Below are 25171 nucleotides of genomic sequence, written 5' to 3' on the forward strand. Positions count from 1 at the left end.
GGAGAACACCCCCTGCAGGCTGTGATGGTGTGTGTGTGTTTGTTTGTGTGTGCAAAAGTGTGATTAATTGCACGTCTGTTGTCTTGTCTGTCGTGCATATCTTCGGCGCTACAAACATGCAGATCATCAGCGTATGGCTTTACATCTGAACACATGGTGGTGATGTGTCATATATGTGCTCTGTGCCCCTCCATGTGTGAACTCATGGGCAGTGTCAGGTGTTATTGTGCCTGCCACGCTTGAGGCTGACAGGTGTTTGCAGGCCTCTCCGGCCCTGTTAGATTCCCCTGCAGACTGGAGGCTGTAGTGGAGGCAGGGCTGGACTCCATCGAGCATGACTAAAAGACACTCCTCTAATATCCTCGGTCAGAGAGTCAGTGAACTCACTCCAAATGACTTCCTCGGGGCCAGCTGACCGCCCGCCCTCTGTTACCATGTTACAATGTGACCATCGGAGCAGACTAATAAGTAGACAGCAGAGGATAACACAGCCCGAGCTTCTTCTGTCGACAATTCCCCTCAAGAGCTTATTGTGAAAGCGTTCAAACAAATGGAGACAGTAAAAACACATCATAAAAAATGTGATCAAAAGAAGTTGCAAGAGTTGGTGTTCCAAGCCAATCTAGACCGCAATAAAATAAATGTACTATTATGTCCTAAAGTTTTGAATTTGCGCAAAGTTTGTGTCTAAATAGATAACATGCTACTTTATTTCACATACAAACAGTAAATTAAGAGAGGGTTTAAAGGTTTGTTGTTTTAATGTTGAGTTTAATGTCCAAATTCTGTGCAAATCCAACTGTTGCAGTTTTAAAAGTTGTCTTATATAATCCTTCTGGACCATGTTTTGGGTCCTGCAGCTTCAAATCAAACTCAATCAGAAACTTTACTTACAACAAACTGTCTACCCCTATCAGTGGCTAAACCATAGTTGCTTTCAATGAAGTGTGTGTGTGTGTGTGTGTGTGTGTGTGTGTGTGTGTGTGTGTGTGTGTGTGTGTGTGTGTGTGTGTGTGTGTGTGTGTGTGTGTGTGTGTGTGTATGTGGGGGTGCGTGGGTTTGTGTGGAGTGTGTGTGGAGTGTGGAGTGTGTGTGTTTACCTGTGCAGTCAAGCATGTGAGTTGAGGTCAATCTGTGTGTGGTGCTACAGCTTTTTCTGTGGATAAGCGACGTAGCCTGTCCCTGTTGCCAGTCCAAATCCTCTTACAGGCTGTGTGTGCATGTGCGTGCGTGTGCGTGCATGTGTGTGTGCCTGTGTGTCAGAGAAAGAGAGTGAACCAGACAGCAGGCTGCTCCAGATCATCTTGTTGAAGCTTGGTGTTGGTAAACACAGAACATGGTAAGCTCAGCTGAGACAGGCACTGATGATTGGGCTTAGTGCTGGCTGTGGGCTGTGTGGCCCCTGTATACTAACAGTCTCCTTTGCCCCCCTGCCCCACTGACAGAAGGCTCCAAAACACATTGCTGAGACATGCTGTGCCCCTGGAAAATGTGGAGAACTTTTAACGAGAATCTAATCTTGGTGGATTTTGCAAAAGAAGCACATCACAATTTAAAAACCAACACACTTAAAATGAAGGTGAAGAGTAAAAAGTACCCGCACTGTTTCAGATGCGATAATGGCCTGTGTCCTCTATCATCATTCTGTGCCCTGGCAGCACCCCAAACCCCAATTTTGGAGCGGTTCTCATCAGTGCCTACTATTGCTAGTTTACCAAAGTTGACCCATGGCGCCTCTGCTTCCCTTCATGACAATTAAATCTGTTCCAAAAAGCTCTGTATGATTCATATTTAGTTTTATCATGTGAAATTTTAAAAGAAAACATAAAAACAAATGATCGAAAACATATCATTACAACAGCAGCAGCTCTAGACTTGGAAATCGTACATTCAAAAAAATTAGTGTGGTCAGTTTCTCTGCCACAGGGTGTTAGGCCATTGTTGTTGACAAAGTTGATATCAGTTGACCAAAAAGTTTGCACCAGCTTTCTACGCAAATCTGACACTTGAAGTACAGACCCACTGCTTGCGACCAATTCACCGGGAGTCATGCCATCCCCCCCTTTGGTCACTTGTTGTCCTCAATTGAGGAGTCTTTTCAATCAAACCAGGAAGTTTATGTACTCTGGAGGAGAAAAGTTATTAAAAGGTAGCACAGCTAGACATTGCCCAGGTTACTATGCATTGCAGCATAATGGTGCTTGCAATGCACAATTAATGAAAGCATATTTTCAGCCATGCTGGTGTAGTTGGCAGCCACACCAGCATCTCAATGTTAATGCTTTAGCATGACATAATGCCTTTTACTGCCTTGCCCTGCATTTTATACTGGTTTATTGGTAGCACCGATTTTATAGGATGCCTTCCACTTTTTAAAAGGCATAAAGCTTATCAAAAGCGCATCTTATACATATCATTTTATGCTACATGAGATCTTGAAACATTAAAGTTACTTTACAGATAACAGAGCAGAAGATGTCACTCACCTTGGATACAAAATGTTGCTGCGCTTAACTCTGCTATGAGGTTTCCTCTGTGACTGAGGACTGAGCAGGAACTCCTTTAGCACACACACATGCTTTGAAAAGCTGGTAGACTTCACACTTACTCACTCTGCAGTTTTCAAATCAGTTAGTTACTACAGTCTCCTTTTTTCTAAAAAAAAACTGACACACCTAAATAATGGAGAGCACAATCACACGAGTTACTGTGTGTGGTTTCCTCAGCGATAAAAGATAATTTACCTTACATGTTACATAGCACAGACAGTAAAGAACTGATTGAAATGAACACGGGCCTCATATGGAACGGCTTTAAAGGTTTTATTGTCTATTCTGTCCTCATGAAAGTATGATCTTCTAACCTTATCAGACTTTGGTAGCATATTACAAATATGTTGATTATCATTTAACACACTGGATTTATTATCTTTTGACTTAACAGCACATTAAAGTTGGCTCTTTCATCACACAGCGTCATGCTTTATTCCTCTCTGACAGCAAAAACAACTTTGAGGAGGATAATTTAACACAATTACATAAACATAAACAAAACAGCCGTTCACAGAGTCTCACTCACGCTTTAAGTAAGAGAACACACTCTGCCTGTGCCCTGAGAGCCTGCGTCCACTCAAATAACCCCATGGTGAATGTGCTGCTGTCAGGCGGCCAGAGGGCAGCCTCACAATGTTCACATTTAGGACCCCAAGCCTAACAGCGTTGGAGAGTTTGTGGAGGAAAGTGTGGAATGCGTCCTGCGGGCAGATGCAGACTGCTCTCAAAGGCATCTCTATTACCGGCAGACAAGCGGGGCCTTATGTCATGGTCACCAGCCTCAGAGACGTGTTTCCATACTGGTGTCCCGCGCCATGCCAGCACGCGCCCTCGTGGAAATCTACTGGCACTTCAATGCTGCAAACACATGTGCCTGATCTGATAACAAGGGCTGTTTACTGTGGATTCAGAGTCATGAGTGCTTTAGCTGGATCCAGGGAGTGTGTCTTTGTGGGGCCTTTGACGATAATGAACAAAAATGAGGGTGTGGCAAGCTGTGATGTTCTTTCATCTGATATCTCTTCACTGTTCCTGTGACATCCTGCAAAGTCTCCCGTCAAACCTGCTTTACTTTCACTGAAGCTGCGTACCAACAGCTTGATTATGAGCCAAACATGACAGCCGCACTCAGGTCTGTCTTCAGCCGCTGGCCTTTTATCGATACTGACAGATAAAGAGCCCTGTGATCTTTTGAAGCACCAGGCACTCGCGTTGATTACCATCCCTGCTGATAGCGCCGCATGCTAATCATTGTAAACATCGTGTTGTGGCTTTGACACACTTAGGCTTATCTGTAATTGGTGTAATTGTTACTAGCATTTAACGAGATCGTCTTCCAGATACGCTGAGTGCCAAAAGGGCCCGGGTACGGCAGAGGCTCCCTCAGATTTGCCTCCCTGATGGAGGCATTAGATCGACACTAACTCTCCTTGCTGTGCCATTAATGAAAGGCAGCCACGAGCCAGAGCGCCAATCTGATAAAAGGAGGCTGGAGATGAGGGGGGTCATGAAATATTTAGATACATGGGGCTTCAAAGCGGAAGAGGCCTCTGATTCTTGTCAACAGACAGACCCCCTGCAGCCCAGTCACGGCCCTTGTCTCTGCCCTGCAACCAGCTCCACATGTAGGTCACAAACCAACAGCTCACTTCTCTGCTGTACGGACACCACTGGGGAAAAAGGAAGAGATTCACGGATGAAATTGCTCCTGTCTCCAAACACACACACACACATACACAGTGGATTTCTTGTTCTACGTGGCTCCCATGTTCTAGTGTTACACAGAGGGAGAGCTGAGCGACAGAGGGGTGACGAGGTCAGGGGGGATATCCAAGCATGCTGTCTCAGTGGACTCTGACATGTTAAAACACTCAGATCAGATCCTCTTCTGACACGTTAAATCTTCTCCAACCACAAGCAGAAAGAGAGATGTTCTGATTCATTTTTTTCCCTTTGTTTTCTCCCATCCACATTTTGACTTGAGTATCAGCAGCTAGAGAACGACCCTCTGATCCTACCGCAGAAAAGATTTTATAGGAACCAAGCAGTGAGGCACTACAGGGAGTGTTTTAGAGAAAAGGTGGGTTTTTCAACCTTAAAAAAAACAGTACAAATGTACAAACCAGAGATCAGCACAAGTCACTTTTGGCAAGTCTCTTATGGTTTTAAATGAATAACAACAAAATAAAAATTGTCACAGTCTTAAGATGGGTTTCAATGTTGAAAATATATTAAAGTTTCTCAGTTGTATGAGTTTTGTGCATGTGTGAAAGGGGTTGAGTTTCAGATCACTGACTTATACTGCATGGACAACGTCCCTTCATTTCTGCCCATTGTGAGATGTGAAGCCAAAAGACGTATTGCACTGGTGTGGCCAAGGCATGTGCAGAAGATACCTGGCTGGTAGAGCTGCAGGCTTGACATCACACCCTTTTCACTAACCAAGACACTCATTTAACTTAACCCATAAAATGTAGACAATCCCTCAGGTTGGCTCAGTCCACAACAGAACAGATTCTAGCGTTGGTTTGAAGCAGACACATGAGTATAGAAAGTTTAATGATTCTTGTGTTTTTTTTTCTCTTGCCGTTCTTCTGTACTCTGCTAATCTAGAACAGAATGCTGCAACGGAGCTGTCAATCAATCATCTATTTAAAATAAATTCACTAATTAAACTTCTCCTTGGACATAAATCAGCATGATAAGAACTAACAATCATGACACAAACCATGTTTTAAGAAGAATCTACTTGATGTGTATTTATAAATTTATAGTTTGACTCATGTTCTGTCTGTTATATTAGAGGAGGCGGGTTTATGACCTAAACGGCAGCCAGTCAGAAGTGGGAGCCCTAAATCTTTTGGGTTTGCATTCAGTGAACACTTACTGCGTCCATTTAAAGATACAGTCCATATTGCAGATAGAACCAGCTGCTAGCCCAATGCTGATTCACTAGCAGATTTTTTTTCGTTCAGGGAGAGCACACACAGCTAAAGTGGTATCCTTTTCATACAGACACTCTTAAAGTATGGAAGGATACAGCTCTTTCTTTTGAGGAACTCTTGAGGAGACACTGCACAGATCTCCTGCCAACCACTGAGTGACAAGGAGTCTGAAGCAACATCAACATTCCCGTCCACATTTCCATTCAGATCCCTCGTTCTTGAATATGCCAAGCGTCTCCTGTTCTTCTCGCGTCTTTGTCTTAAAGGGGCCTAAACTCCCCATTCCTCTCCCTCCCATGGTCCAGCCCCCCCATCAGGGAGGCAACTGCAGACAGAACAACGACCTTATTTAGATCAAGCTCTGCAGAAATGCAATTAGAAACCTCTCAATAGCCGGCGGGGGCCTGGGATGAGAAGGAAAGAGTCTGAGAGAGAGAGAGGGACAGAGACAGAAAGAGAAAAAGGGGAATGCAGGGGTAGGAGAGCAGAGACCTCCCTGCTGTCTGTCACCCTGCTGGCGTTTGATGTCCTCGGCCCATCTTGTGTCCCCCTGGAGAGCCTATCATCAGGCACCCTCTCTGGAGCTGTTGAGCACAGAGAGAGCCTTGGAGAGGCTTGTTTGAGTGGAAAGAGGGGGGATGACCGGGGCTGTCTCTGTCGGTGCCTGACAGAATGGCCTTGACGGAGCGTTTCAGAGGCCTAATCCCTCCGACTGCACTCCTCTAGCTGGGCGAATCACTCAGGGGGTCTGCAGAGGGTCAGACAGGTTTTAATACAACGCCTTAGTGGTGATTTCCTCAGTGCTTCCCTGTAGTCACTCTGCTTTAAAAGACACAGCAGGCTGCTTCTCTCCCCTCTCTATACCTCCCCGTTTGGCTCCTTGCCCCCTCTCTGCCTTGTCTGTCTCCCCATGTCTCCTCCTGTTCTGTTTTCTTCTCCCGCTCTCTTCCTCTCTAGTTCCTCCTCCTTTATCTCCCTGCCTCCCCTTGCCTCCTCACTCCCATTGCGCTGCTCAGAAGAAAGAAACTTAAAAAGGGGGAAAATATTATCCCTGCCAGCACAGTTGCTCTCACTTAGTATTAAGTCGAGGCCTCACTGGGGGTTCCAGCGCCACAGTTCTTTGGTTGTAGATGTCTGCTGGGTCTCCGCACATATAAAGACATGCAGATTAGGGAGAAAAATTAAAGCTGGGGGTTCGTCATGCAGCGGGTTATCGGTTACGACTGTTTTGTCTGTTGGGGATGTGGCTCCACTGTACGGCTTCAGAGAGAAAATTGGGGTCAAAGTAGAACAGGCTTATAATCCTCCTTTTTTTGTCATTGAGATCAAATAACAGTACAGCTTGATGAGGTTACGTGGAATAAGCTCGTCATTGAATTTGGAAGACAGGAGGCACTGAATCTTTTGTTTTTTAAAAGTCAACCAATGCAACAAGAATAAAAGGAATTCCTGCAGAAATACATTCAAGGACATGGACGTGATGCGGAGATGAAAGTCAACAGCACTAACAAATAATGTCTTAAAATACAGCACATTTAAAATTCACATTTTCCCGGTTCAAAAATGTCTTGCTCCATTAAATCTCTGTGTAAACACTGAGTGGCAGCGCTATAAATAAGGACACCGATTTGGCCTTTAAGATAATTTGGCTCAGGTCTAGGAATTTGTGATTACACTGACATGAAATGAAAATGTTAAAGGTAAATCATGCCTAATATGCATGATGGTGTGTGTGCTTGTGGTGTGTGTTTTGAGGCGGGTTGCACATACGCTCTGTTCTGTTTGCAGGGGAGGGTTTGATTGACTGGTCTGAAATTATCTATGGCATCGCAGCTTGCAGCCTACATTCCACAGCAATGTCAGGCAAAAGGGTCTCCCATTACTCCTCGGACTGGGCAGAGTGGTGTAGCGGGGGTGTGGGTGAGCTGGAGAGAGGATGCAGCCAAAGAAACCGAGGCAGGGAAGGTTAAACCAATTTTCTCGTCTGCATTGTTAGTCCCACGGCAGCAACATTAAAGCGATGGTCAGTGAGCTAGGTTTGTTCCCGCTGACAGGCCACTTCTTTCTGTGCCCGCAATGTTTACTGGATCTGATTATTGCCCACCAGATCCAGATAATGTCTGCCATTGATCTGGCCATTTATCTTGAACTCCTGCGGCCCCCTGACTGCTTTCAGAGACCACAAGGGAGATAAGCAGATTCAGATAAGCAGATAACATATTCCACTCCTGGCTTTTAACAACCGGAAGAAATACTTTTCAGCTGCTTCCTCGGCTGACATATGACGTGAGTTTCATATCTGTTGGCTCAGGAAGCTTTATTAGAACACAAAAGGATCTGCTTTTAGAGGCATCTTCATCGGATCAGATAGACGCTTTCATCCCTGCGTCCGTCAATCTTCCCAAATGTTACCAGAATGTCAATCACCTGCTGTGTGATAAGAAGAAAGTGAGGCTGGTTTTTGGCATTATTTACAGGTTTAATTTTTTAAATCATGTCTGGCAACGCAGATGGAGATTCTCAAGTCTTTAAATCTCTCATTCTCTGTCTGGATATTTGATTGATGCAGTTTAACAGAGAAGACTGTCAGCTTTTCCAAAGGCTTTTTCTACTTTTGGCATGCTGTGGTGTCCCAGTTTGTGTAACGGTTTTTAAGGCTGGATGCATTTTTTCTTTGTCTGTTTGGTGTGTGTGTGTGTGTTTGTGTGTGTTTGCATGCACAACCATGTGTCATCCCCACATTAATACGAGCAATGAGTGACAGATTAATTTATGTCTGGCTACGTGTCTGAGGAATTGGGAAGAAAGGGCCTGTCAGCGCTGCTTGTCGGGAGGGGGTAGAGATTAGAGCCAGTTGTCATTGACAACCCAGTGCAGGCTCAGCGAGATAAGGTCGAATGTAATGACTGTGGAAAAAAAATAAAATTAATTTAAAAAAACATCCTCACTCCGCCCTCAGAATGAGGCTGCGAGAGGAGGAGATGTTGGCAATTTTGAGTGTGTGGGTTTATGTGTGCAATGAGAAATATTTCACAGTTCTTAGATTACAGCGAAACATTTGGACATTTCACATCTTAAGAAACAAGGAGGGTGTGAACTAATCCCACCTCCTCCCTCTGACAAAACACAGATTTATATTTTGAAAATCCATGTAAAGCAGGTTCTATTTACTGTGAGCTCATGAGAAACATGTTTTTTTTTCTTAGCATTATTCAGTGCATTCCAATAGTCCAATGATTGTGTGTAAACAGCCACTGAAACACATGATCATCCACCTAGGTAAACAGCCAGTCATAATGTTAACAGTGTGTCTACATGTTGAATTCCTCAGATAGAGCATGAATAGTGATTCGATAAACAGCCTTCTTGTGACCAGGTTTATTCAAGTTTCATGATGGGGATTTTTGGGGTTTATCTTTTATTTCTGCAAGTATGAACTGAGTGCAGTGATGAAGAATCATATAGAAATATGATGCAATAGGACATTTTGAGGGGCTTTGGACTTATTAGTAAGTCCCTGAAATGTTTACCATGCCATTTTATTGATAAGGCATAACTTAGGAGCTGTGACCACTAAGACTGTTTTTCTGCACTGGCAGTGCTAGACCTCAATTTCCAAGCTTCTCACCAGCGCTGTTGCTATGTTACAAAAGTTGTCCAGTGGCAATTTTGCTTCCCTTAGTAGTGACTGTTAAGTCTGTTTTGAAATGCTGTGTATGCTTCATATTTTTTTTAAAGTTATATTTTGGCCTTTTTGCCTTTTTTTTTATTAGGACAGCTGAAGAGAGACAGGAAATGTGGGAATTAGAGAGCGGGGGAAGACTTGTAGTAAATGGTCGACCGGCCGGGAATCGAACCTGCATCGCCTGCAATGAGGACTGTAGCATCTGTATGTGGGGAGCTTAGACCGCTAGGCCACCAGCACCCCATATGCTTCATATTTTATTTCATTTTGTTGGGGGGGGTGCTGTGGCTCAGAGGTAGAGTCGGTTGTCTCTCAATCAGAAGGTTGGGGGTTCGGCCCTATCTCCTGTTGTCACGTGCCGAAATGTCCTTGGGCAAGTGCTGTAAAAGTGCTTTGAGTGGACAGAAAGACAGAGAAGCACTTTACAAGTACAAGTCTATTTACTATTTACCATTTAATAGCCTTTTAATTGATACAACTTGTGTCGTAGCATTAGCAGCAGCTCATGAGTTGGAAGTTGTACCTCCAACAAATTGATGTTAGTTTCTCCTTGTTGACAAAGTTGTAATCAAAAGTCTCGCCCTTTTTTTATTTTGATTGTTGTGGATCAAGAGGTGACACTGACAACCACGACGGTGTTCCAAGAGTTGACCTTTCATTAATCTGAACAAAGAGATGACCTGGACAGCAAGTCAGGCACCAGAACAGCATAAACCGTCTGCTACAACAACTACAAAACAGACACACAACATGACTTTTAGCTGATAACTTTGTCTGCAGGTAACAGCACAAGAGAGACATATTTAGTAATATTTAACACAATAAAACCTGCAAAAAATGAAACTTTATATTTATGTATTATACTCAGCCATGGTAAATGGCATAAAAGTCACAGAATAACATCCAAATGAGCAGTAATTCAATCTGACAAAGGAACTGTAACCTGTTGTTTGTATGTTGTTCTCTCTATACTGAACCAACCTCCCTCTGGCTTTTCTGAGCTGTGCTGCGCTTCAAACACGTTTCCTGTGTAGCAGGGCGCACACTGTCTGACGGAACAAATCCATGGCGCTGACAAAACATGGCGCACACACTTGCTGTGTAAATTAGGAGTTACACATATAAGGAAGTTCTTCATAAAGCTCTGGAGGAACACAGAGAGACGTCACATTGAGGCAAAAACGGTTTCTGTCAATCCTCCCACCTTAGACGCTGTGGTTTACAACCACTGATGACTTTGTTCAGCGTCATTTAGAAAATTCTCTTTCCATTTCCTTACCTCTGCATCCAATCTTAGTTTGAATCATGAGATTTTTTTTCCCCCAGGCTATGTAAAGCAGAGATAGGTCTCTAAGTCCACGCGCAAATGTAATGAGAGCTTTTTACATATTACATCACCAGCACTAATGTTACACTTATCAGTAATATTTCAAACGAGGGATAGATTTGGCATAATGGCAGGAAGGCTCATAAAGCCAGTCCCCTGTGATTGTAATCTAGGAGAGAGTTCCTGTAAAATTAAACCCTGGATGTGGGGCGAGAGACAAACATGCCTCTGGTTTCTTTGAAGCAGAGAATCAGCGTCCAAAAAAAGGAATAAAAGATGACAAAATGTCAGTGTGAGGCTGATGGTCTATAGACAGAACTTGCGTGCCCAGACAGCAATTACTGTGATACATTTCATACATCCAGACATTGTGTTTGATCTCAGCACATCATTCTCTTACACAGACCATGTTTTCCATGTGGAGTCTTTCATTTTTTTCATGTGTGAATTCATCTCTGTCATCGTTTCATTTGAATTAAAAATAATGTGCAGTGAGAGATCAGTGCGTCGATTGTTTGGCAGCGTGGCTGTAATCACAGACTTGTGGTCGCTCTCAAATCTGATAATGACCATTCAAAACGGAGAACGGCAGCTAGTCGTGGCTGCTGCTGCTGCTGCCGCTAGTGCTGCTGCTGCTGCTGCTGCTGCTGCTTCTTCTCTTGCAGAGGCCTGAGAAAACGACTGGTAGCCATTTTCTGTTGTTGCAGTTGTTTAAATACATATCTTAGAACTAGCCATGTCATGCACATGAAGCCAAAACCACTATGTGCTCTTGATGTTTCATCCCAATCACCACTTCAAACACATGACTCCCTCTCATTTAACTACATGTCACCACAGATAGTACATCGGGTGCTAATTTTAAACATGATATTCTGAACTGTGGCAGTGTACAGCTGCATAGTTTCACTGAGGCTATTGAAGATGTTTTCCACAGTAGATTACCATCATCACGCAGAGGTTCATTACTCTGTTTGTTAGAGACCTGAGGACACATACATCTAACTATGTCATTTTTACTATGTTGAAACATTTTGTGATACTAACAGGAAGATTCTGAGAGGTTATATAAATTAATTTGAGCCCAATGTTAAGTATGTATGACAAATTATATTGGGTTTAAAATGGGAAATTGTGCTTGGGAAGTTACAACATTAATTTCAGTTGTCGCTGTAGGGGCCATAATGTTGATTTTCTGTCTTATTCGTTAATCATGATTATTTCCTTTTTTATTGCTTACTTCATTTCCGGTTTTGGGTTCATGGGTGTGGTTTACCTTTTATCTACCTGTTCAGTTGGGGGCAGGAGGTATACGTAGAGGGTGAGTGGGGTTGAGTATTTTTTGTTGACCTCCACCGTCATCGTCATTTTCATTGTTTATTTTGATCCTTTTTGGTATTGATTTATTTTGAGTGTTTGTTAATAATTAGAAAACTTACTTTGAACTTTGATTTTGATTTAATGGCAAGACGCGTCGCAAGCACAACTCCATGCGGCACCTTACAAGCTGAGCCGCTTCAGTCGCACAACAGCTATTCCCTCTTTACACACAGCATAAGCCTCGTCCATGGGCAAAGTATTGATAAGTGCTTCCAATTACTGACAGCAGCAGGTGTACACTGTCAACTGTGGTTGTCTATTGTCATCTGTTGAAGTTGAGTGTGTACCGTTGGTTGATCTAATTTAGTGGGGAGTTGAGCCTAGACTGTTTGATACATGGATGTAGTCTCAGTGACACCACCCATTAGTTTCTGTAGAGGCAGTATGAAGCCCAAAGATGGCAGTCGCCATGTTGGAAATGCTGACTCCAACTGACTTTACTTTAAGCCGGGAGCCAGCAAAGAGGTGGAGCTGAGGCCATAGTCTTGCTGCCTGAATACAGCTACGACATGACAAACTGTCAATCAACCCAGCTGAGCAGTTAAATCCACCTAACTATGCAAACTCTTAGCCTTATAGTTAGCCTAACACAATTACGACAAATAACTTATGAAAGAAATTCACCTCAGCACAGTTGTTAAAGTTAAATAAATGGTGTAGAGAGAAAAAAGGCATTTTTGGACCAAGCTGTGAACATGTTTGATTTGCTGTAGACATTTTAAACTGACTCTAATGCGGTTTTCTTGGCTTTTGCAGCCAGTTTCAACTTGACACTCGAGGGACTGGACATTAATAGAGCCCTAGCTAATGTTACGGAGCTATAATTTAGCTTTACATTCATAATGTTGAGAACAAACGGGGGCAATTTTGTTTACGTTGCATGTAAATGCCAAATGTTAACAAAGACATGAATAGCGAAGCTTTTCATAGCTCACCTTCCACTGATGAGTGAAACTAAGTAATTTTCATGTCACTCCCAAACTGGCTCCCCAGTTTCCTACTGTATCCACTGTCCTATCCTCTCTGAATAAGCAAAAAAAAAAACATAAATGAGATTTATAATTGAAACTTTTATTTTATACATACTTGGGTTTCTCAGGTTTTAACTTCATGTAAACAAATTTACATTGTTTATTCATCAGTTAGGAAAAGGTGACTATTTGACGTGGTCCACTCTGCCAGAGGATTGCTGGTACTTAAGTCATGTATCACAGTACCACTGTTCAGTTGTATTAAATGTATTGCTTTACTGACATCCTCAGGTCTTCTTAGACTATTAATTATAGTAACTACTATACATCAAACTGATAGTCAGTGCCAAGACACCCAAGTGTTAGACTGTAAACCAAGGTTACACAAACTAAAGCATTAAATCATGATCCTTTAGTCAACTCTCAACATTGATATTAAGCACACAGTTTAAAAAAGCTATTTCTAGAGACTTCAGGTTGTTGAATGCACAGTGTGTCCATCTAAAACATACAATCAGAGGCCTCTCACTGGTGTCGTAGGCTGCTCCGTCTCCCAGGCTCTCTGTGACCACAGCTTTTATCCTCTAGTTGAACCAAGTGGCTGCATTTTAACTGGCCACCTGAGGCCAATTCTCCCCGGGTCCCCTGATGGTACTTCACATCTTTTGTTCTTCATTTCATCAGTGTTTCCATGAAGAGCTATGCAAAGCTAATTGTATGATATAAACTTTTCTGTCGCGAGTGTATCTGAAAAAAGTGTTGTTTTGTTGACACTGGTGTGTGAAGATTTGTTTTCTGAGGCTACTGTACATCCCATTTCCCATGACTTCATGTTTGTATTGCTGGGCCAAGCCAGGCACCGGGCCCTCGGTCTCTCTGTGTGTATCCGAGGGAAGGATTAGTATCTCTGCTATGAGCTAAGTCTGTTTTCTGCTCTGTGGGCAATTCGGCCAAACTGGCAGGGATAGACTTTGCAATGTGACTCTATTGTACATCCATTGACCTCCCTGCTAGTGGGTTAATGCTCATTAGACAAGCTATTGGATGCAAGGGTTTGCACGAGTAAGAGGATTTTCCAGGAATATCCAGCATTGGATCGGGATTCATCCAATGTGAGGGATGAAGGCGGAGAAGGATGACGAGGTTGCTTCTCGTGTAAATATGACTTTCAGGCCTGAAGTGTGAATCTTAACAGGATGGTGTTCCATCTTAAATCGTGTTATCCCTCTTAAATACACACTCTGGCATCAAAACTGGGAAATAAAAAGAAGACAGTATTTGGTGCAAGATGCAAAGCTGTGGGTGGCACAAGGGCTTTGGTGAAGTTAGAGCCAAATTCTGATTTGAATTCTAACCATGATAAGTCAGGATTTCTGTCAGCAGGGTTGAAGGGATTAGACATTTAACTGTAGGTCTGTCATGTGGTTCTCACAACTCAAACTGAAGGGTGGATGACCCAAACGGCTTTTTCTATTACCAGCTGACCTTCCTTCAGGCCAGCTGAGTGGCACATCCAACAAGAAGACAGAGCCTGTGGGCTGGAGGTGCACACTGCTCATAAAGGAGCGTTTTGTTTTTCCTCTCCTCACGGTAGCAGCACCCTACTGGGGAATTCATTAGGGGCTGACATCATCTCACTCGGTGCTGAGTGAAAGAAAGAATATCTTTCTGCCTCCGCTCTCCCCTCCCTCCCCTGCTTTCTCTTCTTCCCTCTTGTTCTCTCTCTGTCTGTCTGTCTCTCTCTCACTCTCTTTCTTTCTCTCTTCCTCTCTCTGCCTTCCTATCAAGCCGCGCTGCGCCGCTGTCTCTCCTTTTGCGCGCCATTTACGCAAAAGGTATAGCGCTGGTGTGCGCCTCTGCAGCCGAGCTCGAAGCATTTTCGGAAGCCTAAACAGCATGAGTGTGTTTGTCTACTGAGGGAGCACAACTGAGGTTGAATTCAAGTCCGCCAGGAAATCAGGAAGTGGGAGGACCTGAGCGTGAAGGCAGCAGCGGCGGCAGCAGCGCTCAGGCAGTCAGTCGCTGGATGAATGGGAGTTTGTCTGGTGCTTGGGAGCGGATGGGGAGAGGCTCTTGTGTGCCCACGACCGGGATCCGTCAGAGAGCGCGCGTTAGACAGGCTTTGCAATTGAACACGCAGCGACAGCGGGCTTATTCCTTGAGAATCGTTTGCTCACTGCTTGTGTGATTTCCCTCCATCTGTGGCTATACAGAGGAAACTGGCAGTGCGCTTTGTTGGATCGGTTTACTCCGGCGGACGCAGCCCATCTCTGCGCACCGATACACAAACCTTCTTGGATCCTGTTTGTTGCCTCTCGCGGATATTTCCAACAGGAGAATATACATAGAAAAAAACACATTGTGTCAAAGCTAGGAGAGGAAGGTACTGGATCAAGGGATTTTTTCTCCTCTTGTCACCTCAGCGCTGTTGCAGAAGCTCTCCGCGGCGAGACACATGGTTCCCTTTGTCCAAACGGCGCAGTAGCTTTGTGAACGGCTTTGGGCTTGTTTTTTCTTGGAAAGGCTTCTTCTTTCCTCGCATGGCTGTCTTCAATTTAACGGAGTAGACTTCGCCTCCTCTTGTGTGGATTATATGATTTGAGAAGCAGAATGTGAAACGAAGCCACATTTAGCAGACAGAGAAAGTAATATCCTGACTTGTTTGCCTTCGTGCTAACCTTGCCACATCAAAGGTATGCGCACTGGCTATGAGCCTTTAATATTCTTACATTTCTTGTGTTGTGCGCGTGCAAAATGGTCTGAATGTATTTTTTGTTATGTATGAATGTATGTGTATGTGTTAGTATTTCCATGCCCTGTCTCCTGCTGTCATTTCTTCTGCAGCTTTCATTGTTTACATTCAGCCAGTGTTAAATTTGAGAATGCAAATCCCTTTCCTCAAGCGGTGATACATCTTATAATTATACATTAATTAAGTTGCTCATTTGCACTATATGCAGCTTTTTGGGATTTTGATTGCGTCCATTTATCAACAGACACACGTCGAGATAAAGGCACGAGCCGCATACAACTGAGCTGTCACTGGACGCAGATTTTAAATATTCCTGTTATTTTATCATAAAATGATGCAGCCCTGCCTTAAACCTGGAATGCCTTTTCGTTATATTGTTATTTATAATTGAGCATGCATTTAAATCCGAGGTGGTGGACACACAAAGCCAGTTATCAAGAAATCTTTTCTTCAGAGAAACCTGTCTGTCAGTCTTCCTCCCATGTGCACCCAACGGGTGTTGTCCTGTTTCTATCCTCTCTGTGCATCCTGCAGCTACTTTGATAAATTATAATAATCCACCTAAATGTTCTGTTTGAAAATATATTAATCCCTGACTCACTAATTTCTCCTTTTTTGGTATTTTATTTTGTAATTCAGGCTACATATTTTATTCTAGCACAGTGACGCTGATGGTGCGCTGCTGGGGAGGCGTTGGGGAAGGGATAGTTGTGTTTCTCGCGGAGCAACAGTGCCATCAAGTGGCTGCAAAATACAGAGCCCTTGTTTGGTTTAAGGCTGCTATCTATCTGGTGCTGGTTTTGATCATGATGCTGAGGTTATCAAATAACTGTGAACAAACATTTTAACATCGATGACACTGGATTTAGACTGGCTGAAATGAGATTGAATGAGAAAACCCAGAGAAGGTAAAAATCCAGAGGATAGATCTAGTAAAAACTGAAGGAGAGATAATAGGCTCCAAATAACATGAAAAATCAAGAATGTATTTATGTTTCAGAGAGGCAATTTGGGGACTTCAGCATGATAACTATTTACTTTAGTCCAGTAATGTTCTCCCTGTATCGTCCCCAGAAATACATTCTAAGAGTGGGCCTCACAATCCCTGAGGGAAACGATATTACATCCAGGCTCTCTGCTTTTCTCTGTGTGATATTTGCTCATTACATTCTCCTCTTTTCCAGGTTTCTGATGCCAGCTCAGAGAAATTCTTCAGTACAGCTGCAGTTAAAGGTAAACACTCTTTTCTTATTCCACCGTGCTGAAATGTAATATGATGGTGCAGGTGTATTTCCATTTCCCTGGTGTTATTACCATGTTGAAATTGGTTTGCATTGTGCTGGCACAGTGTTTGTCACATTTATGCATGATGATGTAAAAAAAAAAGTATCACATCCATAAAGCTGAGAAATTTTAGCAAAGGTGCACAGATATGAAATACAAATATCTCTGTCAGGATTCTGTCTTATGAAATCCTGGTATACAGAGTGAAAACTAAAAAGGTCATGTAGTCTTTGTTGTTTCGTGAATGTAAAATCCAACATGATGCACTTTTGGTGACCTTGTATTGCAAATGTGTTGGAAGTAGCAGGAGTTGTTCTGCAGCCAGAGGCAGAGACAGAGGAGGAGGAGGAGGATGCTCTCCCACTGCACGAGATGAAGTCAGGGCAGGAAAGGCTGTTTATGGCCTCAGTGTGCCAACACCACATGTGACCTCATTATCAAGTCACTAATTTGCTGTTAAAAGCAGCCCCATTTTCCGCGGCTAAGGGATAATGGAGGTGCCCTGCGTGAATGGACATTCCTCTGTAATGGGGGGGAGTTCCACACAGGGCAGGAGAGGGGATCCGAGACTGGGGTTACGACCCCTTTAGGGCTGTATCAGAAAGTAGGGGCGATTGCTGATGATAGCCCCTCCCCAATCCTGCACTTTCCCCTCGTGCAGACCTTTAAACACATTTCCCACATTCTGGCCTTTGATTCCCTCCAGGGCTTGATTTGTGGCGTCCATTGGGGAGGCTCAATGGCCATGCTTGACAGGGAGGTTTCCTTTTGAACGTGCTCCTCTGTGGACTGATTTGGTTCCCTTGAAAGGATTAAGGCCCCTTTTGTGCAGCCTAAATCAACAGAGGGGCCCCCCTCTCTCCTCCACTATGAAAGGACCTGACTGGGGAAACAGTACACAAAATACGCTTTCTCTCTCCACTGCATGATAGTCCACTCTCTCTCTCTCTACCTCTTTCTCCTGGCTCCTATCCCCATTTAAATACCGCTTCTTTTCTTTCCTTTAACCACCTCTGTCCCCTCCTCCTCTCTGCCATATGCTAATGCCACTGGTGCTGCAAAGAGCGAGTAAAAGAATCCAGGTGCAGTGAGGGTGAGAGCCAGGACCTTTGGTATTTTTATGGAGGGCGGTGTTGAGATTAAAAGAGTCGGGTTGGTTTTTGTTGGAGGAGATTACCATCACTGCAATACAACCAAACCTCTGTCAAGAAACTACTCCAACAAAAATAATGGTAGAAGCCGTTTGTGTGGCGATAAGTGTCAATATTTGCACAGAGGCAGGTGCATAAAGACTCAATTTGTTTGACCAGTTGTGCGCTGTCTTGTTGGTATAGATAAAACGCTCATTTATCTTTATGAGTCAGCAGAAGGCTGAGAAGATTGTCGAAACAGCCCCCAAACAAAACAGACGTACTAGCTAGTTTATTTTATGGAGTTCTGCAATGAAGGAATACTTGAAAGTGAAAATATAAGTTTGAGTCATAAGAGTTACTTGCACATGTCAGTCTATGGACTGGGGTGAAAAATACTGCTCTTCTCTTTTCCTCACAGAAATGCTTGTTCAAAGTGCATTTCTTTGGGACTGAGTTGCATTTTTAAGTGAGGGTTAAGAGAGTCAACCCATTTCATTTTTGATCTCCCTTAAAGGATGTTACTCTCATCAATTTACACATCAACGTATATAAAAAAAAACTGCTGTCCTTGGCTTGTTTTCCTGTATGTTCTTTATGAACCAGACCAAGACAGAGTCACAGACTGCCATCTTGGTTTCAGGAAGATATTCAGTGTCCTCCCTCATGAAAGAATTAGCACAGGTCTTGAGGGTAATGAGAGGCCCTTCACCTAAATGGTATCTCTTTTTGTCGTTACTTACCTGAAGAGTTAACACACCTAGTGCTGCAGGGCCAAAAAACTCTCTGCAATGGCTACACCCACGTAAAATAAATCCATTAGTTTTTCCTGCCCCAGTATGATGTTGTTCAAATACTCATGTTGTCCTGTAAGTTGCTGAGTTTGAGCGTCATAGTCATCTGAAGTTAAATTCATGTATCTTTGTGACTTGAAGTGAAGATAAGTTGATGTGACTATGATTTTAAAAAAAGCTACATGTCACATATCAAACGCTGTCATAGGACAAAAATAATCTGATTCACAGGACAGGTTCAGAAAAAATAGTCTAAATGCAGGCAAACTCTTGAACACTGTCTTACTTGACAAATACACATGAATTGCTAATGTTGCAGTCAAAAGACCGTTGGTACTATTGTTTGTCTAATGAAAGTCAAATAAAAAATGTACCAATAAATGTATTTAATGTAAGTTAGACAGTATGTAGAAAACATACATAAGTTGCAAGAAATTGGGCGGTGTTGACACACAAAGAAGTAAATTATACCGAATAGTTTGACTCTAAGATAAGAATATATATTATTTATTATTCAGCATAAATATGCCAAAAGCTTATTTAAGTCTCGGTGCTCATTCTTATGAATGACTTAAAGCAAGGTAAATCATGAGTATGCCTTAAATCAACAGAGTGTGGAGGAGGCCATTGTAATTCAGCTGATGTGCAGCTTTGCTAATGACTGAATGTAGGGTTTTTTTTCTCTGCAGCAAGGCTGAAATAATCAGCCCAGGGCAACATCAGGTCTCCTTGAAGACTCAGTCCTGGTCCCTCATCTTTTAATCTCACAGCCTTCTCACCTACTCAATAATTACACTGTATTTTCATGCTCACTCAAAAGCCACGCTGTTTTTCTCTTTCTCTTTCTGCCCGAGGCCTACACTGCATTCTGAAAAGAAAATCCCACTGATGAGAATGAAGCTTTTGTGTTTTCAGACGTTGATTTGTTTTTTTTCTCTCATTGTGTCAGCGTCACCTCGGGGCCATTGGTGTCAACTGTGCATGGATCTCTAATGCAGAGCTTAAAGTCACCAACACTCCCTGCATGCTTTGCTGTTGTTCTCTCTCCCTCTCGCTCACTCTGGGTTCAGTTCACCCTCGCATTGGATTTCATTAACCAAGAGTCATTAAATGTTAGCTCTAATTACCGCCAGTTGTCGATGTGCCTGCAGGTGTCAGCTAGCTAACCTGATCTATTGGCTGTGCAAGAGAAAAAACACAGATTTTAAAAGATGCTTTGCAGCCTGTCTGCAGCCCGAATAAACAGCTTTTTTAGAGTGTAAGCTGCTTGTAAGATGCCGTGGGTAGAAATCGGTAACCAAGCCTTATTAAGTCTGTGACTGCTGTCCAGGGAGCAGATTGAAGTGCCGGGCTGCACAGATACTGATGATGACAAAACAGCACTGAGTGTCAGCACAAAGGCCTGCAGACAGATCTATCAAATGATTAAAGCCGTATCCCAGGGCAGTAATATCTTGTCACCCAGTTACATTCCTGTCCTTTATGATATTGTCAATCCTCAAGCCGTCACTGAGGCTCAGCCAGCTCATAGGAGAGCGGAGACTGAGCTCACTGTGTATTGTTTGTGGAGCATAGCCCCTGAAGTAAGATTAAGATAATGCTGGATGACATTTAAAAAGCTCTGCAGTGCCATTTATCAAGAGTGGGCTTGGAAATTTGCTCATCAGTTGTGCAACTGTTGAGTCTGGTTTGTGCCTCGAAAGATCTGATCTGTTTGGGAAAGAAAATGTGTTTTGGGCTGTAAATAAACTAGACAGTGAAAGACACAAGAACAAGTAATGCTGCAAAAAGTGAAAGTTCTGTTTTGTAAGTATTCACAACACTTGGAAATGTTCTCTTAATTCACATAATTTAGCCTGTAACCATAACCAAAAGCATCTTACTACTACTCTATCATACAGTATCGTATCATATCGTACCGTATAAAATCCATTTGATTTTGTAGTTTGAACATAATAACACAAGGAAAAGTTCAAGAGATGTAAACTTATCTAAGACACCGTACAGTCTTTAAACTTTATAAATTGCCTTAAACTTATTCACACTTCATTGTGGTTACATTTAAAATATGCTTTCAGTTAGAACTGACTTAATAGATTTTTCACTTTAGGAGCACTTGAGATTTCTAGTAAGAGTTCATTTGGTAAGAGTATTGGAGAAACAAGTCCCTGATGAGACATCTCCTGCAGCTGTGTCTGCGATGTGAGGCCGACCTCGGTGCGGGGGTGAATTGAAGTGCAGCAGTGTAGTGATTCTCAGTTTCCCCTCCCACCGCACAGCGCTGATTCCACCATGCTTTACTGGAGTTAATGTGAAAATGAAGCTGTGCTACAGCGAGACCCGGGGCTGACGCCGGCATGAAGAGCGCCGCTGGTGAAGTGTGTCGGGCTTGAGTGCGTCTGTCACCGGGGGAGAGAATAATGTGCGATGTGGAAGGTGTAATTTTCAGCGCTGATGGCATTGTTTAAAAAAATTGCGGAAAGAGAAAAGCGGAGGTGAACTTTTGTGGCAGATATTAGAGCTGAAGAGCTCCCTGGATTGTCATCGAGAGCTCTGCTGGCAGCGAAATTGCCTGTGAGCGTATTACTGGTGTGTGGGAGGGAGCTGAGGGCTTGTTTTTCTCTCTCGGCTTCATTCTCTGAGAGCTGGACCGCTGATAGATAGAGCTGTGTGTACTTCCAGGCCGTGGGCCGCCACCTGCTGTAATCTCAAGTGATATAGAGAGCAACAATCACGCCACAAATCACCCAGGCAGCTCCCTAACTCATTCAGCCGACTGGAAAGAGGAGGTTGGCCTTTCACAGCAGCAGCAGTGTTGGTTTACTGCCTCGGGCTGCCTGTGCTGCCCTCATGCTGACCTCTGCAGTCTGTGTGGGTTTGTGTGTCAAGAAATGAAGGCTGCCTGTGGAACTTGACCTGATGCTCAGTGGAAAGATGACCTGACTACTGTTGGCCTTTGGTTCGTGCTGAACGGCTGCAGTCAAGGACAGTCTTTTTCCCTACCAGGGGCCAGGAGGTCACAGAGAGGTCTCTGCCCCTCCCCCCAGAGACATCACTCCTAAAATGGGCATAGTGATTGTTCTGGCCCAAGTGCAAGCTTAATTCAAATCAAATTGCTCTTTTGATATTTAATAACCCTGCATGTTTGGAGTAATAAGACGGGGATCTGAAAGTTTCCAGTCATCACTGAAGCAGACTAAAGGCATTTCATTTGCTTCTGTTGGTAACCTGTCCCCCGCTAGGAACATTTAATGCATCTCTAAGGGGGAAAGGAAGCTCAATATCCTGTGCTCCACTCCCCCCACCCCTAAATCCCTTCCTCTCTATGGCTCCAACTACAGAAAGAGAGGCAGTATTTCATGAACATGAAAGGGGCTGCTCTAGCCATGCCTCATGTGCTGACACAGCCAAACAAAGGTTAACAAATCAAGGATAGCACTTGCTGATTTACTGCCCCGCTGCTGCAAACAATGGCCCAGCCCCCCCCCCATGTCTGCAGCTTACATTTACACAGTCTGTCTGTGGGCGGAGAAATATGGCAACATTTGCAAATGTGCATATTTCAAAATCACATTTAAGATGTTTTATTGATCACATCTCATTAGACTTGGTCGAAGCAGTAAGAGATTACTCTTCCAGGCCTCTAAGCATGGTACTAAATGGATCATGCTGCAGCTGCGTGAGTAAGATTTGCACTTTTAATGTTTTCTAAAAGGCTTTCTGTCAAGTTAAACAGTGCAGCTTTGATGTATTATATACAAAACATCATAAACAATCCATTATCCCTTCAAAGATTGAAAAGACTTGAAAGTTGTGTTTCCACGGCTCAAACTTTCTCCAGGAAAATGTTAATTTAGATCGTAATCAGTGTGTGCCTATGCTCGTAGTCACAGTGTAAAGAAAGACTTCATTTTGGCTTCCAAAAAGTTCCTGGTAGGAAGGGAAGTTATTTTCAAAAGTACAGGGACTGGTCGGGTACTTCAGGAGACTCTATCACAGGTCTGTTTAGTTTTATTATTTTCCTGGGTCTTGTTACCTCTTTTGAAATGCAATCCCATGATTAGTGGTACCTGAAAAAAAATTTGCTGGGTGCTTTCTGTGGAAATGAGACTTTGGTATCTAAATTATTCTTTTGGAAAAAAGAAATATTCACCAGAAGTAGTCTACAGTGTATCGGGATGAATATCTCTTATTTATCCTCCTCACTCACCTGTTAAGTCCACAGTACATGCAATAAGGACCAATTATGGAACTTTTGGCAGATAACTTTCTCAGAGAAACACTGGCTGTGAGTCCAGAGATCTACCTGCTGCCCACTTGGTCAGAGTTTGTTGATGGAGGATCAGATTTAAGGAGATGTTTCTGAATGGGTCTGTTGGTGTGCACACATGCAGCAGTGTGGGCCGCTTTCCTTCCATCCCCTGCAGCAACACAAAGAGGTCATTCAGAGTTTGTTTCCCCGAGTGCCGAGGTTAGAGACTAAGTAAATCCATCCATCTTAATGCACTTATTTCAGCACCAGGAGAGCAGCAGGGAGGCTGAGTAAACACTCCGATATCCGACATGCCACGCTAAAACCCAGAGAGCCTGGAACACATCAGGACAAAATTAAAGGTCTACATCTCAAACCCAAACATTTAAATGGGCTGAACTCCAGAGATCAAAGTCAAAGGCCTTTAGTTTTCCTCCAGCCCCCCTCATGTCTGCCACACTGAGACATGGCCGTTTAGCAGCCAGGCAAATGTCTGAAGGGCAAGCCACTGTATACTGTACGTCTGTACCTCTCAGATCTGAGGTAACACTCTGTGGCATGTTCTCTGTTGGCTTAGGTAAAGTGGAAGGGCTTATGGAGCACACAGAAATACTGGATTGTGTTACAGAGACAATATTGAGAATTATAATGACAAAGACAAGATTTCTGTTTCTTTGCTGATGGAAAAGTATTTTGTTCCAGTTTAGCTCCTTTGATCCATTTTGCTATTTTTAAATGTAGAAAAGTGAACCCTTGTGATTAATACACAGCTCAGGCTGCAACTGTTAATGAGTTCAATCACTTATCATCTTTTAAACATTGACTTTTTTTCAGCTTTTAGTCTGTAAAATGGTTAAAAATACATCACAACACCAAGAACCCAAAGAGATGGCAGATAGTTCCTTTGCATTTAAGAAACCACAACAGTTCTGCATTAAAAACGGCTCAAATGTTTTTGCTTACACTCTTCTATTACAGCAACACATACACACAGTGCAGTGTTGTAGTTGAGTCACTAAACCTGAGGTCAGAGGCAAGTCTCCAGTCCTAGTGTTCAAGTTGAGTCTGAATTGACTGTGTGGGACCTTTAGGATGTGCACATTTGGTTCATCAACATTAGGTTATGACTGATCCTGTCGGCATGTCTGGGGATACATTTCACTGAAGTTACAGCGCTCTGTGTCGTGCGTACAGCTCCTCTCCTAATGGGGAGATGCATTTATTTTGTCTGCTGTGGGGAGATCAATACTGGTGTCGGGTAAACTCAGAAATACCTGCCGCCTACCTGCTTTTTAATCAGAAATTAAACCCTACTTACCAAACATCTTAAACCCTGTGGTTAAGTTGCTTTTTTGCAAAAGTTACTGTTAGTATCCAAACTGTAACGTAACCAGCAGTCCAAACAGGCTGACTTAAGCCTCTCATTTTATTTTATGGGTGCATCCTGAACAGATGTCTAAGTTTGCACATCATGCTGTCAATTACTATAAAAAATCTTTGAAAGCAAAAACATACAATACATGGCATCTCTTTCGGCATTCTTGTATGTGAGTCCTCCTCTCAATTTTTCGAGTCCTAATATAGGCAATGCTCAAGTCCCAGTACAAATCCGAGTTGAGTCACAAGCCCTATATCTGGTTAGAGTAGTAAAGGTCATAATCAGGGCATGTTGTGTTGTTTTAATTATAATAGTCAGCTATTTGTTTTGTCTCTTTTAAATTATTGATGGACATATCCATCATTAAAGCTCTATAAATAACAAGGGTCCTTTGCAAAGCCCTTGTCATCCTTTGTTGGGTGTCTCATTGTCCTGTGTATTGGACATATGTTGACGATAGAGATGCTGCAGACAGGTGGAGGTTGATGGGCGTGGAGGGGGTGGAGGTGTTGAAAGCACCAGTCCCCTTTTCCCTTGGGAGCTCCCTCCCCCCATCACCATCACCAGTAACCACTGATCCAATGTGACATCAGCCACTCTCCTGCCAACTGTGCAGCATTAACAGGGTCAAAGCACCACACACACACCAACACACAAGCAGCACTTACTGAGACCCAACCATTCCCAGAGCACTGTTGGTGTGTTCAGGCCAATTATGCCT

The 25171-nt window shown here is 43.2% G+C and overlaps 1 protein-coding gene across 2 annotated transcripts in view; it reads left to right on the plus strand.

Moving 5' to 3' along the window:
- auts2a (activator of transcription and developmental regulator AUTS2 a) overlaps nucleotides 1–25171 on the plus strand; it is a 436353-nt gene that overhangs the window by 377868 nt on the left and 33314 nt on the right. For both annotated transcript variants that reach the window (XM_034684294.1, XM_034684295.1), the window contains exon 7: nucleotides 16797–16845. In XM_034684294.1, the coding sequence (XP_034540185.1) occupies nucleotides 16797–16845 (49 nt within the window). The remainder of the gene's footprint in view (nucleotides 1–16796; nucleotides 16846–25171) is intronic.

This window comes from Notolabrus celidotus, chromosome 5 (assembly GCF_009762535.1).
Source record: "Notolabrus celidotus isolate fNotCel1 chromosome 5, fNotCel1.pri, whole genome shotgun sequence".
Lineage (NCBI taxonomy): Eukaryota > Metazoa > Chordata > Actinopteri > Labriformes > Labridae > Notolabrus > Notolabrus celidotus.